General features: G+C 41.7%; 1 protein-coding gene across 1 annotated transcript in view; it reads right to left on the minus strand.

Annotated features, from left to right (window-relative positions):
* LOC108575340 overlaps positions 1-15,285 on the minus strand; it is a 413,517-nt gene that overhangs the window by 300,068 nt on the left and 98,164 nt on the right. Inside the window, exon 3 of the mRNA XM_017938107.1 lies at positions 13,376-13,634. Coding sequence (XP_017793596.1) covers positions 13,376-13,634 — 259 coding nt within the window. The remainder of the gene's footprint in view (positions 1-13,375; positions 13,635-15,285) is intronic.

Genomic DNA, 15,285 nt, shown 5'->3' on the forward strand with positions numbered 1-15,285 from the left:
AACGGCCGAAAGAATTCGCTTGGGCGCGATGTGAAACAGTTCGAAGCGGAAAAAGGTAGCCGTGGGGAGGAGGGAGGTTGAGAGAGGGGAAACGCGGATCCAGCCGTGTGTATAAACTTTAATTTACGGCGTGATGCCCGGAGAAACGTTTCGGGCTAATTTCGCGTCAGCTACCCTCCCTCGCCCTAGCCTGATCTCCCACCGGTCGAATCTACTGTGTACAGGTTGTACGTTTACCTTGATCACTCACTGAGAAACTTATTAATACCGAGGGGCGGTCGAAAGTTTAACAATCCCATTTCACCGTGTTTACCGTCTACTCTTTGTTTACGTACGGAGCACTGACCGATCGAACTTGTTTCCGAAGGAAAAGTAATAGGACAGACGTAGTCGAGTATCTTGGGAACGGCGAGATTTAGGGTGAACGACCCTTCGTACTTTTGTACTCAGAATTCGATATTTGACTAAATTTTCTTCTAAAAAATTGGACATTTTATTTTCAAAAAAGGAACAAAATTGGTCTGATTTTCTGTGTGCCTCAGTCTGTAAAGAAACTATTGCTGTCGTGCTATGTATTATTTGGAATGACACAATTTTTGTTAGTAAAATTTTCCCTTATTTTTCGGAATAATGGAGATATTTGAGGTGGAGAGAGAAATTCGACGAACTAATAGTTTAGAAAATCCATCCGAATCTAGGTGATTCACCACGTGACTCACAGGAAGGCTCACGTTCAAGTGGTTATTTTTTCACGCGGTCCCGATCCCGACGCATTTAAAACGGCCAGTGGGCGTCTCTGAGCGTCGATTATTCGAGGAATGTGCTTCTAACATCGAATTGACGTCATTGGGAGTAGGAAGAAGGCTAACCTCGAGTTGACATATTTTCTTAGGATGTAACAAATGACAGTAATATTCTTTTGTATAAAAATTCCACGACGATTCGACCGGGCCGAATTACAAATGACCTATATACTTCTCAGCTGACGTGTTCGTAAAACAATAAATACGAGGAAGTCAATTTTTGCACGGTTTCGAAAATTATTCGTTATTATCGGAGCAGTAAATTCGTGGATCGTGAAAATTTGATTAGTCCGCTGTATCGATTCGCTTCATAATTCTACATTACTGAATGATTACTAATTAATCGTCAATTTAAGCTTAACAAACCTAACTACTGTATTTCTCCAACTATCATTTCCCACGTATCTCTCGAAAATTTCACGAAAATTCACCACTCCGTTACTCCTTTCGAAATGAAAACGACGCAGCGGTAAAAGCGAAAATAATCAAACAGCTAAAAACACAATCACATACTGTTCAACGTCTATTCGCTTCTTTCAAACACCGGTCCGACCAAACATTCGATACGATAAAAGAAACAATCGTAACCAACATGTATATCACTGCTCTCTAAAATTCCTCCAGCTACTATTTTTCACCGATGATCTTCGTTTAAGTTAGCGCAACCGAATCAAACAGTCACGGAAAACGAAGTGAACAAATAAATTTCTATTGACGAATTTCTGTCGACGAATTCATCCCGGGAGAAAGTGGCTCCTTGAGCGTGGAACCGAAACCGCGGCGACAACGCGCGATTCACGAGGTATTCGGGTATGTCCTCGTGTCGCGGACAATAGCCAGTCACAGCGTGCATTCTGCTCGGCTTTAATTTCATGTAAACTCGTTCCCGGCGTGCCGCGATTTATTGAACGATAAATCTCGAACGAGCGCGGCGTCTTTTCGGGTCGCGTGGAATTAGAAACAGAAACGCGCCGCTGTCGCCGACGCCGCGTTCGACAGCAGCGGTGGTACACGTCTATAGCACCGCGGTTTCGCAATTTGTCGCGTAAAAGAGATGTTCGGAGTGGAGGAATAGCAGAATGCTTTTGTTCCTTTTCGGTATCATCGGCGGATGCAAGAAGCTTCATTATGACGAATCGCCGAGTGGAAAGATATTGGCTTTGTCTACGGGAGCACAGACATTCTCCCGTGATGGGTTCGTGTTTGTCGTGATTGATTAAGCTTTGCTTGTAAGTTTGCGGTGTAGAATAGTTCTTGAAGGAACAAAACAATCCACCGGGGAATTCTTTAGGCTATTTTTTCCTTATTTTATTAAAATTAAATTTATTTCATTTTATTTAGAAACATGTTTCGATTGATGGAAGCCTGATCAAATTTCGAGGCGAAGTTCGACAGGATCAGGAAAGCCAGGTTTGGCACATTTCATAAATTTTGCGAATTCTCCACTGAATACTGTAAACAAGTGTCAATAAACTTGGAAAATTTTTTTTAGTATTTTGTATAATAAAATGAAATAAAATTTCATATAACACTGTAAGTTTTTGCCAATTTAATTTGATTCTGAAAGTCTTGCCATGCACGAGTAAAATAAAGTGTCAATAAATTCAATTTTACAGAATTGATATTTCTTTAGGTATCGAAATTTGAAATTCTGCGTCCAAACTTTGCACATATTTCCTGTCTTTATGAATAATTAAACAAATTAATGCTTAAACAATCTTCAAATTCGGAACGTCATCTGTGAAGATGCATCGAGATTTAAAAAACAAATAGCAAAAATAAGAAGACAAAATTAAAGGTTTCTACATTTAAGCAGTCTACATCAGATATAACTGAAATTCATTTGCACATCGGAACAACGGAAGTAATTCCACGGTAAAATAATAATACTACTTGTTTTCAGTGTCCAAGAGACAACAGTAAAGAAGAAATTTCTCTGCTTTACCGAAGAGAGTTCGGCTCATATGTTCTTTCCGCTCGTTTTCCGATTTCGTTGTTTTGCCGTTCTACGTGCTTTGGCACCGCTTCTGGCAAATCTTCAACAATCCACTATGCGACTCGATGATTTAATTACGACTCTATTTTATACTGCACCTAGACGCTCGAACGGAATTAATCGCAATGAATGCTAAAATGTGCACTTGGACCGTAGAATTACGGACTGGATGCTGCTAAACAAGCTTAACCTTTCACTGCTTCATTACTCAGGCTAGAAACCCCTTAACCATCTGATGTCCAAGACCAACCACGTCGCTATCAATAGCAATTAAACTTTCCATTATCATAACTGCTGAAAATCTACCAGTGACGTTTAATTATTCGCACTTTCTATTACTGGCAAGTTTCTTCACTGAAAAATTATATTCGAAAAGTCTCAGCTTACATTATTTCGTATATGAATAATATCACTCACAATTTATAGGTAAAATCGGAAAATGACGAACTTTAATAATAATTGTCTACAATTGTCGTAATAAAAAATAAGATGTACCAAAGACCGAAGTTTGGAATTGCTGATAGCTCATATCGAATCGCTTTCTAACCTTTCGAATTGTATTCTAATATCGTCGCAGTTAAAACTCTGCATTCCAACCGAAAAATTTTAACAGCCTTCACTATTTACCTAAAAAATTTCCAACTTTTCTCTTGCCTACACATTTCCCCAAAAATCGTATCGAAAGGAGCGAGCAATTCGCATGTACCATTAGGCAACGACTGCCCTCTTCATTAAAATACCCTCCGGCATGGAAGAAAACATCTTCAAAGGTTCAATGAACTCCAACAAACTCCTTTCTTCGTACGGTTCTACACACGAGAGATATCAGTTGCTTGTTCGTATAAAACAACGCGGGAGATGTGCAAAAAGGTGAAGCTAACTGAACGCTCGAATAACTCGAGCAAGCTCCAAAAAGGGGTCCGGAAACTTGGCAACGGAACGTAGTAGAATTCGCAGGAAAAAGCGCGTCGCTTGAGAGCACGGCGGCTGACAATCTCGCATCGTTCTATGAAAATTTATCCTCCGCGCCGTTGCGCGCGTGTCAACCAGGGTTGGTCACTGGTTACGGGGTGTAGCCTGGCATGAAGTCAAACAGCGTTCATAATTTACGCAGCTCCGCCGTGCATTCGAGTATCACGATAATTTCACCGGGTTTTCTCTCTCGCGAAATCCACCCCCACGAAGATCCGACAGCTTCTCAGATTTCTCCGACATTCACTTTCGGGAACTTTCGTCTGTCGACTTTTTCCCGAGCCTTCGAATTTGCAGTCTTGAACGCACACGCGACGATCAGTCTGAAATTCTAACGGACGCAACGTCAAATTCCTCAGGGTCTTCTTCTGAACGCACACCTGTCGACCAGCGTGGAATTCGAGCGGACACAGTGTCAACTTTTCTATCTTCTTCTAATTACATTTCTCTCAATCGTTCTTTCGCCGGGGCTACAGTCCTCCCGAAAACGATTCACGCCGCGGAAACAAAAAGAGAAGCGTGAAATTCGCCGAACAACTTTTTCAATCAGCACGTCTGCCAGCAGCGTCCAGAAAATTCCGCATCAGCGACGCTCCCGCCGAAAAGAAAGCTCGCGCGTCCGTCGCGGCATCAGCAGAAAACAGCGCGACGCAGGACGGGTACGTGACGGCGAAAGAAAGCGGGGAGAACTCGGCCGTGAGAGACGGCGAAAGCAAGAAGCTTTTCGTGGAGCGACACTTTGCAGAGTTTAGGGAGGAATCAACCGGCGACAAGATCACGCGACGGCTGTGAATAGCTTTAACGAAGCCAGAGAGGCGCGCTACCTCGCGTCTTCACGGCTAAATCTTCCCTTGGACTGGGTTCGACGATTTCCTGGCCCCGATAGCCATGGAACACGTGCAAGCCGCACGAACGCGGGGCTGAAACTTCGTTTCGTGCACAGGGCTACGTGTCCCTCGGCTCCCTCTTAAATACGTGATGCCAGGATAACGGCAGCTGGCGTCCCGTAGCGTCTTCGGAAACCGTGCTGAGACACGCGTACATAGACACACACACACACACACACTCAGGTGGGATTAAGATTCGATCGGTGATTACAGTTCGAAGAAAAAGCACCGCGGATCCCGGCGGGCGACCTATTAATGGTTATCTGGCGGGAGATAAAGGGGAACTGGAGATACGATAGCGGGATCCAGCTCGAAATTTCAGATAAGCCACCGGGAATAACGAGGATCGCGCTCTGGGTCTTTTAATGTCGCCTCTGCTTACCCAGCGTTGTATGAATTCGGGTATTTTATCGGTGGCGAGGCTTCTGCGAGAGGAAAGCTATCGATTTCCAAAGGTTATTTCATTTTCTTTATGGAGAGCCGATTCTTTGGGATTATGGCGCCGGGAGCTGGCGGATGATGCTTGGAGGTTCTCGAGAATGATGGTTGTATTGAAAGAAAATTAGTGGTACGTTCTAGTATGTTCTGCACGTTTCAATTTTGAGCTGTCTCTAAAATTAGGGTCTCTTGATCGTCTTTGTTGCCGATAAGAGCGAGGTTCAAAGGGATTTTCAGGAGTTATGCAGAACGAATTCGTACAAGATACTTCACTCCTTCAAAGAAGCACTTGATCCAGTAAAAACATAGTGACATGTGTCAGAATGTCCTTCAGTTTTCAGTTTTGAGCTGTCTTTAAAATTAGGAGAATTTGCTCATCCTTGTCACCGATGAGAGCGCTATTTAAAAGAATTTTCACAAGTTATACCCAACGAATTGTAGCACGTTTACTTCACTCCATCAAAGAACCACAAGCTCCAATAAAAAGCACTCACAAACCTGAACTATCCCTCGCTACAATTACGTCCCTCAGCACATCCACCCAAAAACTCCCATTTCAAATTTCCCCAAGCACCTGCACCAGCAGAGATCAGAGCAACGCGGCGTGTTGCACATTTCCCCATAAGCCGGCAGCGTTCCGTGGCGACGCTTCGAAAGAGACCAACTTACCATAGAGGCGGAATAAAAAAGAGAGAGACGGAGAGAAAACGAAGGAAGCGGGTAGAGAGAAAAAAAAAAGAGACGAGTAAAGAGAGGATCGTTCTATCGCCTGCGCGGTCTATCCAGCTGAAGAACAGGCGGCAGAAGCGGGACGATTGTCCCGGGCAGGAAAACGGCTGAAAGTTGCGCGTGTTCGGCCGGCAGCAGTTTAAGTTTCCGCAGGGCCGAAGTTATAACGAGAATTGCTCTGCCCGCAAAGTTTTCCGGCCGAGTCTCGCGTGTACACACCCCCATACCTTCATTTTTCTCCGCCAACCACGGTCTTCTCTCTCTGCTCTGCACGTGTGTATGTGTTCACGAACCCTTCTCTCCCTTCGTTCGACCCTTCGCCACCCCTTTTCGCTCCCTCGCACGTCTCACGCTCGTATTCACGCGGCGCATGCTCCACAGGAATTGTTTGCGTGCACGGCAGCCCCCCTCGTGTTCGCCATGTAAACCGCGCACACCGCAGACATTTTTTTCTCCGACGCGAAATCCACTCTCCTTCCTCCAAGAGAGAGAGAGAGAGTTTCTCTCTGGTCGCGAAGCGCCGCTCTTTTCCTCGGCCGGCGCTCTTTCTTTCTCTCCCCTCGCAGGTATTCCGCCCGGTGAAAATAAAACGCTGGCATATTTCAGACTTATTGCCCCGCGCGACGAGTATTCTGCCCGCCTTTATTGCGCCTAGTTTCATTCCTCGCAGGTTTACGGCGTTACACCAGCCGCCGGAAGCTTTAACACGCGTTTTCACGCTCAGATCGTGACGCGTGCGCTGCCTCGCGAGTCTCTCGTCGAAGAAAGTTGTCGAGGGAAGCGCGAGTGTAGGGTAAGATTTTTTGGATGGATTGGAAGTTGATGGGATCTTTTGTGAATCGCGGGACTTGTGTGGAAAATAAGCTTTCAGGGTGCAATTGACGTCATTTGTTCGAGGTTCTATTATAAAATTCGAAGGTACTTAGGTACTATTCTAAAATTTAAAGGTTCTTAGAGTCAGTGCTGAAATTCTAAGCAAGTCGTGGCGACAGTGTTATTCATGTTTGGTAAGGAAGCTTAGAGCAAAAATGCTTATCACCAACTATGATCAAGTCTGTGGTTCGAATTTTGCAGCACAATAATCCGCGAAACTTCGCGCGAGAGCTGATTCGACAAGTTCGTTTCGTTTTTCTATTCGATAGCGAGAAAATTTTCACAATCACCAAAATTTTTGGAAATTTATCAGGCAACTTGTTCACATCGAAGTTTATTAGACAGTGAAATATACATAACACGAAGGATTGAATTGAATTTTCAGGACGACGTGAAAGGTAGCAATTACACGCCAATCACAAAATTAATCTTAAAAAATGACTGTCGGAGGAAGGTAAGCGTGAAATTCGCGGCGAGACAATACCCCTAACCGATCCACGGTGAAATCACGATCGGATGGCAGATAACAGCGTTCAATCAAGTAGACACGAAATAATCGTTACAGAACACCAATCAATTATTTTCCAGCTTCGTTATAAATGTTTAAAGCAATGAATTCGCGTAATTATAGCCCGCAGCGGCCTGATTGAAATATATTTGAATATTTACGTCGCTGTTCAAACGTTAATGAAATTAATTTGAGAGATGTAATTGTCGTAGCCGCAACATGTTCGCGCGATCGTATTTTCACCAATCTTCCGGCAAGATTTAACAGAAGCTGTCGAAATTTTCCACGGAAATTATGTATAAAAAGGCAGGATGTAAACGTTTCGTTTCACGTGTCACGTTTTCGAAAGTGTACCTTCGTGAAATTGTACGCCCCGGGTCGAATTTCCGGTTTAGAAAAGAAGCGAACGTGCGTCGACAGTGGTTTCTCGGGTTCGAAAACGCCGTTTCTCGTACTTCAACTTCGTTTCCTGCGCTTCTTCCGTGTAGCCTTGGCTGATCGTAAACGTACGTCGACTACTGTCGAGAGGTGTCTGTCCAACACTTGTCAAAACTACTGCGCTGCAGCTTTTAAAGGAAAATATTAACCTTCACAGGTGAGAATTTTAAAGGAAATAATTCTTTTATGCATTTTTTGGTTAGATTCATATAATTTATGCTTCAAACATAATGCAATATGTTTAATAATAATTGTTGTAGTTACCAAGTGGTTAGATAGCTTTGAATCTTTGCCTTTAGAATTAAGCTATGACAACTTGTTGCAAATCTGACTTTTTCAGTAGGAAAATTATTGCATGATTTGTTACTATACTACGGTAGCACTTAGAATGATTTTAATTTGCATGAATTTATTGTTATCTGTGTGATTATAACAATTTACAACAGAATATAAAAAAGCTGTATGTACCAAAAATAGAAACCCCAAGAAAACCATTTTTTAGTTACCAAAATACTATTTATTAATCAAATATACCAAAACTTATTTTTTGTAGGCATCACACACTACTTTATACTGTTATTTTTGTAAAGAACAATTTTCCACGAAGAACTAAATCAACTTGTAAGAACTTTTCACTCTCATTTACCACTTTCCTAATACCGTTGTCTGACTACAAACGTTCACAGACTACTGACAACCACCCATTTTGCCAAAAACGACACCGAACAATTACCCCGTAAATACTCCAACTGAAAAACATCATCGTTTCAAAGCCACCTTCGCGCTCCTTAACACAACACGCGATTAAACAAAAGCAACTTGAAATCCGGCAAAAAAGAAAAGAAAGAAAAGCATCGAGCGAAAACGCAGCAGATTACCGAGCATAAAGCGTCGGATCCACGATTTCTCTGGCGAGCCGTCGGATTACCACGGCAGTTTTGACGCCAGACGGGCTTGTACAAAAGAATCCAAGAGCGCCGCGGCACACAGAAGAGGCCTGTGAAAAGCGGCTCGGATCGGGCGGGGGTCGCGTTTGAAGTAGCATTTCCTTGGCACAAACGACCCTCTTAATCAATTGCTAGCACCTTTATCGCGGCTCTCGAGCAGGCGCCCGTGCCGGAAGCGTAAAGCCCCGGTAACAAGCCGCAACTTCGATAAATCTCGCCCCTTCTTGCGCTCCTTCTTTTCCAGCCGCCGTGCCTGCGAGCCGCGAGAAAAGAGAAAAGAGAAACTCAGGCATATATCTCGATTCGATCGCCGACGAACGACGCTTAGAATGCGAGACACAGGAGCGCAGAGGGAACGTCGCACCGGAGAGGCAGGCGAAAAGGCTTTCGATGGTTTGCCTCGCATTTCTCTCTCTCCCTCTACGTGGTCGAACAGGGACCATAGGAGAGGAGGGAACTTATGAAAATCCGGGATTTATCGCGGCGTGCGCAAGAGAGGCGGCATCCGCCTCCGCGAAAGGCTCTGACAAATCGTCCGGAAGTTAACGTTCGATCGTTCCACGAATCCTCTTTTCGGCGAAGCCACGGGGCACCCTCTGTCCCGTGGACCAGCTGCCTTTGAAAGCTCTGATAAAAGTTTTAATCCGTTTCGGCCGAGCCGCATCCTGGACTCTCTCTCTGTTGCTTTCGGGTTGTCATTCCACGGGAATTTCTCGCTTTTGTGTCCGGTGTTTCCCGGAAAAATACACGATCGAACGAATGTCCGCTTCGTGATGGTTTAATGAGTCCTTGAACGAGTTGGTCCTCCCCTTTTCGAACGCTTCCCTTTTTTCATTCGCGTTCTCTGTCCCACTTAACCGCACAGCGTCGGATCAACGGAGACATATTCGCGTTATTATACAGGGTGAAAATTAATTTATCCGTTGCAGAAAACTCTAACTCGTCTAGTGTGTAACTTATTGTTAGATACAGGTCTTTGCAACCTCTATTTATTTCGGTCCTCATCTGGCACTGAACTGACGATCTAGAGATCGAGCTACTTTTTCGTGAAAATGTCGCAGACAGCCAAGAAAAATATGATAAAAAGAGTGTCGCTCTCGATGAAAATTTAACTGAAATTAACCAAACGACCTAACAGGATACCACAATAATTCGCAACAGTAATAACAGAGTATACAACAAGTATTACAGAATACAGTAAATTCTCCACAAGAGTCAGTAAGTTTGGATTCCACTAGTGACAGTAAACAGACTACTGACCCTTATGGAATCGACCCAACATTTTACTGACACTTGTGGAATCGACCCTACATTTTTTTTTTTTTACGTGGAGGTAGACCAACTCTATGTGATAAACAATTGGCAACCAAACGGTGGCTCGACCTCTACATTCGACGAATAATGTGTACAGGTATTTAATGTAATTTCTTAGCAATTTGTTTTTGTAATTCATCCAAAGCGATATATTATGAAATTAAATTAAACACTCAATAAGTATTAAAAAAAAATGACCCTACATTTTTTTTTTTACGTGGATGTAGGCCGACCCTACATTTTACTGACACTTCTGGAATCGACCCTACATTTTCCAAAATTTTTACCTATTTTCTCAGGATGGTGCACCCTCTTAAAGGAGTACAGTAAATTCTCTACAAGTGTCAGTCAGTTTGGATTCTACAAGTGTCAGTATAGATGGTCCTACGCCTATGTTATCCTCGCTCGCTGTTTTTTTATCAATACTTTACTAATACTTATTGAGTAATTTATTTAATGTCGGCCTACCTCCACGTAAAAAACAAAAAAAATGTAGGGCCGATTCTACAAGTGTCAGTCAGACGGTAGGCCGACTCTATGTAATGTAATACAGGGCGTCTGTTTTATCTCAATACAGTGAAATATCTGGCGTGACAGTGAACGTGTTAATAAGTAAATGTTGTTCAAATTATGTCGTGTTTTATGTCATTTTCATCAGAAAAATCTCATCAATATGTTAAGAAAAATTTCGGGATAAAAAAACGTAAAATTAAAAAAGTTGATATTTAAATCGCTTGGTTGCCTGGATCTTTTATTCGCTGTCCTTGTCTACGTTCGGCAAACTACAAAGGCGGGCGCGAGGCTCGAAAACGTAGTTCCTGATTCTACATGTGTCAGGTTTAGCTTCCTTGCGGTCTGACACTTGTGGAGTATATACTGTAATTGAGGCCAATTGAAAACATATTTAAAAGAGTTAAAAAATAAGATATTTTTGTCAAGCAACACGAAGTCGTCATGATTTACACGAAAGTTCGACACAAACTTACAAGGACGATATTGAAAAGCAAGTCGTGAAAAATGTAGTCCCGCGAGACGCTCGACAAGAAAAATGGTGAAAAGGTATCGGCAAGACGATCGCTGTCGAAAAACTTACTTCAAATAAACAGATCGAATTTCGTATTCGGCGGTGCTCGAGAATCCACGCCCGAAGAGGCGCGCCTCGGCAATAAGAGAACTTTTATTTTCCAGACGGAGTTTTCGAAACGCGATCCGAGCCCAGGTTGCAATCGCTGTTTTAAAACGATTTATTGAGATCAAGGTGCGCCGGCGACCAAACAGAGGTAGACGTTCAGTTTCAATGGAACTACACAAAACTGAAGCAATCTGGAAGTTCCGTTCTTCTTGTCGAGAAAGCAGACCCGATGGAGGTTACGCCTCCATTTCCTTCGGGGTTAATCGTTAATGCAATCGATTCCCACGATTCCGGCACGGGGGGGCGTCGAGTACCGCGTTCATTTAGATTTCTCAAGACGTCGCTGATTCTCCCTGTATTTTTAAGCTGCACCGGAGATTCCTTTTTCTTTAGGTACCTTTTAGCGTAGAAGTCGTACTAATTTTTTCTCTGTATAAATCTGATTTGTTCTTTTATCTATTTATCAATTACTAAATCGTTTAATAGGGAATTTTGAATTTTTCAGGGAGGTGTACAAATTGTCTTTTAAATTTGAAGAAATGTCACCCTCAGATTCCCCAAAAGTAACTTAACAAAAATTTTAGAATTTTGCAACACTCAAGTAATCAGCTGAGAGATCAATTTTTGAATAATTAGAAATTTGGGAATACGGTAAAAATATTTGTATTTTTTTTTGTTTGCTAACTTTATTAATCCTTAACCTACAACAACAACAGAAAACAGTTACATTATCATTAATTGTAATCCTAAGTTTCGATTGAATTTGTAAGACTGAGGATTACTAAATGTAATTAATCTGTAACAGATTTGCTTTTGTCACTTGATACAGTACTCAAACAGTAAATGACTGACGCTTACATGCATAGTCAGAAAAAAAATCGCAGCTTAAGGAGTTAACATTAAAATTGTAAAAATCGTTTATTTAAGTTTATTGAATTTAGCGGTCTTTTTGAAGTGAAAATATAAAATTTGTGTTCTAGATTTAATAAAATATTTAATACTTCGTCTAAATCTTGCTACAATTAACTATACGAACCCTTACACGATTTCGTGTAAGTATAATAACGTGTAGATATAATATTTAACAGCTAATAAAATCTACTTGGTATCAGCAAACACAGCCATCATTCTCAAAACTAATCGAGCTCACAAATTCCACGAGAAGTCTAGCCGTAGCAGCATCGATGCCCATAAAACGAAACGAATGGCCAGCTTATCAGGGAAAAATGCATCGCACAAAAGTATCGGCGATAATGCGTGCCAGGGATCGGCGTATTTCAGTAAAATAATTCTGTATTAGGCCGCACGCGCGGGTGCAAATGCGCCGGCTAATCTGGCCTGGGCCACACGCGCGCGCTTCGAAAACGAGAAAATTAATTGCGATCCCAAAAATACGAGGGGACGATCCCCATTATAATAAATTCAGGGGTAAGTTTCACAGAAGCTGGGATCCCGCAGGAATTTATGCACCGTATAAGCCAATTATTTATCGTCCAGCCGGTCCCGCGACTTCGACCACCGTAACAATTTTTTAATTTGTCTCTGATTAATCGTAAATCAGCCGAAGAATATTTGCTACGCCGTAATTTGCCTCTCGATGTGTAACTTTTTTCGTTAACAGTAATTTTCTGGTAAACTAAAACACTTCGAATTTATGTAAACGAAAAATATTGAAACTTTCAAAGAAAAAAGAAAAGGAACTTTCGTGATTAAGTTTCATAGAAGTCTTCCTAATTGTGTTTGATAGTAAAAATATATTTTTATAAAAATGCTTCTGTTCTACCGACTGTTTCAATTTTTATTAAAATTAGCTCGAGAAAGTGAACATCCTTATTGAAATCTACCTGCTTCAAAAACGAACCAACTCTGCAGCACTTAACCCTTTCGCTGTTAAAAACGTTCCACTCTTTCACGACTAAATTTATTCACATATGCAGTAAAAAGTAGGAAAAACTACATTTTGCATATATTTTACGCGTTGCCTGTCGAAATACTTCAAACATCAAATGAAATAAACTGACAGATCATACAAATAAAACAGCGAAAGGATTAAAGCGTTCTTAACTTTCATACGTCCAGCTTCAATTCCACACTGTCCCCCGTAATAACGATTCACGATTGTCCAACAACTCTCTCTAGACATACTTAAACCTACTCCATCAAGAAGACAGCAGCAGCGGCGGCAAAAAGAAAAAAAAGCAGGAAAAAAAGGTAGAAGAAAAACACTCTGAAGGAAGAAGAAACTTGTCGAGATCCACGATGAAAGTTGGTCGTATCGCAAAGTTAGCATCCTCTTGGTCGAAAATACCGAAAGATCAGGACAGAATAGGGGACTTACCTGTACCAGCCGCCCCCAGCCTCAACACTGCGTCGCCTTGAAGAGAGATGGAGAGGGTGGCTGTGTCCTCGAGGCGTGCAAGAACTTCTTCGGGAATGTCCTCGGGTTCGCGGAGGCGGAGGGTCACTTCACCTCCGCCTCCGCCACCCTGACCACCTCCACCCCCGGGACTCGTCGACGCCGAGTACATGAACACAGATCCGTACCCATGTAATGACTGCAACGGCAGCCTGACGCCGCCCACTTCCCCGACCGGACCCTGAAAAACGACCGGATCGTGTTGAGAATAAGATTTCTCGAAGGCCGCCTCTACTAGGGCATCCGCGAGTTAACTTCGATATCCCGCTGCACGCAAACGGGGGATGATCGATTGAGTGACCTTGGACGGGGAAGATTTAGAAAGGAGGGAGCATGGTTGGACATAGTGATTTCCAGTGGAGCTTGGAAATTTTTGTAGTACAGTGAGTAGGAGGGAGTAAGGTTCCTTTGTCTGTTCGTTGGACGAGTGTGTAAGTAGTTTTAGTTAGGTTGTAAAATAGATTCTTCTTTCTGTTTTATACTGTGCGATAAGGAAATGTTACCCTGAACGATCAGAAGAGGGGAAAGTTTGACGCTGTTGAGGGAAGAATGTAACGGATGGGGATTTTCAAGTTTTTTCGTAAGTGTATGATTTGTGGGAATGGGCAGGATTGTATTGATTGAATTGAGATTTAACATAAATAACAGATGCTTTCGACAATTTTAAGTAAGTGACAGTTGTAAAAAAATTTTTATCAATACTCTTCTTTGTCCATATATGTAAATAAAGAAATAAAATTCTTTTCTTACTCTTCAAACTTCGTCAAACCTTCATATACAACTAAATTGAGCTCTCTTCTATTTCTTGGTGTAACATTTTTACACTATTAATTAGAGAAGATGATCTTTCTCGTGCATTTCAAATTAGGTACAATTTTCCTACTCTTCAAACTTCGTCAAACCTTCATATACAACCAAATTGAGCACTCCTTATATTTTCTAGCGAAATACTTTTACACTATTAATTAGGAAAGATGATATTTCTTGTGCATTTCAAATTAGGTACAATTTTCTTACTATTCAAACTTCGTCAAACCTTCATACACAACTAAATTGAGCTCTCTTCTACTTCTTAGTGTAATACTTTTGCACTATTAACAGAGGAAGAATATTTCTCGTTCACGTCTAAGTTACCTACAATTTTCCTATTTCCCTTCCAGTTTCCAAACGACTGCACATCGTCGGAAAGATGATCTTTCTCGTGCATTTCAAATTAGGTACAATTTTCTTGCTCTTCAAACTTCGTCAAACCTTCATATACAACCAAATTGAGCACTCTTTATATTTTCTAGCGCAATACTTTTACACTATTAATTAGGAAAGATGATATTTCTCGTGCATTTCAAATTAGGTACAATTTTCTTACTATTCAAACTTCGTCAAACCTTCATATACAACCAAATTGAGCACTCTTTATATTTTCTAGCGCAATACTTTTATACTATTAATTAAGAAAGATGATATTTCTTGTGCATTTCAAATTAGGTACAATTTTCTTACTATTCAAACTTCGTCAAACCTTCATACACAACTAAATTGAGCTCTCTTCTACTTCTTAGTGTAATACTTTTGCACTATTAACAGAGGAAGAATATTTCTCGTTCACGTCTAAGTTACCTACAATTTTCCTATTTCCCTTCCAGTTTCCAAACGACTGCACATCGTCTCAAACATTACTTACAACTGAACCAAACACAATCCCGATATCTCTTAAATTAGCTTCATCACGACTAAAACAAGCCATATTTCACCTCCGGCCTGTAACTCGATTGAAGAGATGCGACCCAACGCGTGATATTAAATTTGAGAGTTCAGTTGTGCGTCAACCGGCG

Source organism: Habropoda laboriosa, unplaced genomic scaffold (assembly GCF_001263275.1).
Source record: "Habropoda laboriosa isolate 0110345459 unplaced genomic scaffold, ASM126327v1 scaffold143, whole genome shotgun sequence".
Classification (NCBI taxonomy): domain Eukaryota; kingdom Metazoa; phylum Arthropoda; class Insecta; order Hymenoptera; family Apidae; genus Habropoda; species Habropoda laboriosa.